This window comes from Bipolaris zeicola, assembly GCF_000523435.1.
Source record: "Bipolaris zeicola 26-R-13 unplaced genomic scaffold scaffold_742, whole genome shotgun sequence".
In the NCBI taxonomy this organism is placed as follows: domain Eukaryota; kingdom Fungi; phylum Ascomycota; class Dothideomycetes; order Pleosporales; family Pleosporaceae; genus Bipolaris; species Bipolaris zeicola.
This window is the reverse complement of record NW_006912791.1, coordinates 1-1,532: the sequence shown is the minus strand read 5'-3', so window position 1 is coordinate 1,532 and position 1,532 is coordinate 1. Positions and strand designations below refer to the sequence as shown.

Genomic DNA, 1,532 nt, shown 5'->3' with positions numbered 1-1,532 from the left:
GATCAGGAACGGTAGCTGATGAGGGGCGTCTGATGCTTCCTCCGATCCGGCTCCGGGATTGGTCTGATGCTTAGCGGGGTTGTAACATCGTTACATCCTACAGGACACGTGCTGTCAACAGCAGTTAGCATGCGGGCAACCTGCAGTAGCATGCTTAGATAACTATCGTAACAAATTCGACGCTATTGCTATAGCAGTCGGCTGCCAAGAATAGCTGTGGCGTATGCCTATAGCTTTCTAGAAGCCTCTAGGGCCAGGTGCTCAGCCTCGCTATTGCAACACGACCTTGACCGCCGCTGTTTATGCTGCCTAAAGATGCCGATGCCGTCGCTCTACTAAGAAATAATGCCTCAGCACCGTGCTCGTATCGGCCGTTCTCCGGCCAATAATTATTTAGAGTTTTCTTTCTAATCCGTGTCTTCTCCACTAGGGGTTGTCCCTTCGCGACGGATATTAGGTATGTCAGCATTAAACTCAATTAGGGTATATCCTGGCTGTCGGTCGATTAGAAAAACCGGAAAATCTAGAGTATGTACGTAGTAGAGTTCCAAAAATATATCGTATTAAAGGTAATATCGTATTAAGCCTTGGCACGGATAGTCTTTATGCTAATATAGTCTTAGTAATCTCTAAACTAGCATCTCTGATGTCACAAGTCATATATAAAGAGCTCTTCTTTCCAAACATTTTTCTTCCAAGTCACCTTTATAAATCACTGTTATCATGCAACTTCCTATCTTTGCTGTAATCATCCCTTTATTGTCTTTGACATATGCGCAAGGAAATTGGGTACGTTAGAATAAGTTATCTTTCCCTAGGCAGCTAGTACTAATTAGTCGCATACAGAACTGCAAAAACTCCGATGATCCTACTTATAGAGATAATCCAATGATCTATAACAGTGCTCCCTATGGCCTTTGCGTAAATGATGCTGGCTTAGGTTTATTAGCCCACCGATGCACTTCTGTAAGATGAATCCTTATTCTCCCTATCTCGGTGCTAATAATTTTTTATCTAGAGCAATCCCTGTAAAACTAACAACAACGGTAGTTCCCGATTATTTTCTAAACCTTGATTTGAATTCACTAATACTTTTATAGGCTGCATTCCAATCAATAGTTACGAAGCTCACTGTTCTTAAGCCTACCTACAATGGACTGGAACACTTGGCATACTTCGATGGGATCTTAGTGCTGTTTAGAATATAGATGAAATGGAAGTAATACAAGACTTCTAGTGTTGATCTTATTGTTGGTTGGTTTTCGCAGATAGAGTGACAGGGTGCAGACGAGGACAGTAACGTGCAAGTAGAATAACTCTCTGTATTATACTTGTACTCACAAAACTGAAGTTGAACACATCGAGCCATAAGGGCTCAATGCCTATACTATATACTAAGGGAGTGTCCTATGTCCCATATTGTCCTACGTGTGTCATGTTATCCTATGCGTGGTACTCTGTGGGACGTCGTGGCAGAGTTGTGCCCAGTTGTCTTGATCATAGTTGCAGAAGATCCGTACGACTGCTTCTAT

General features: G+C 42.4%; 1 protein-coding gene across 1 annotated transcript; it reads left to right on the top strand.

The window, feature by feature from the left end:
* Positions 1 to 723: 723 nt before the first annotated feature.
* Positions 724 to 975, top strand: COCCADRAFT_113791 (uncharacterized protein; the record flags this gene model as incomplete). The annotated part of the gene is made up of 2 exons (XM_007720870.1): positions 724 to 789; positions 847 to 975. 2 exons carry the CDS (start codon positions 724 to 726, stop codon positions 973 to 975), a joined length of 195 nt encoding a protein of 64 aa, XP_007719060.1.
* Positions 976 to 1,532: the final 557 nt, after the last annotated feature.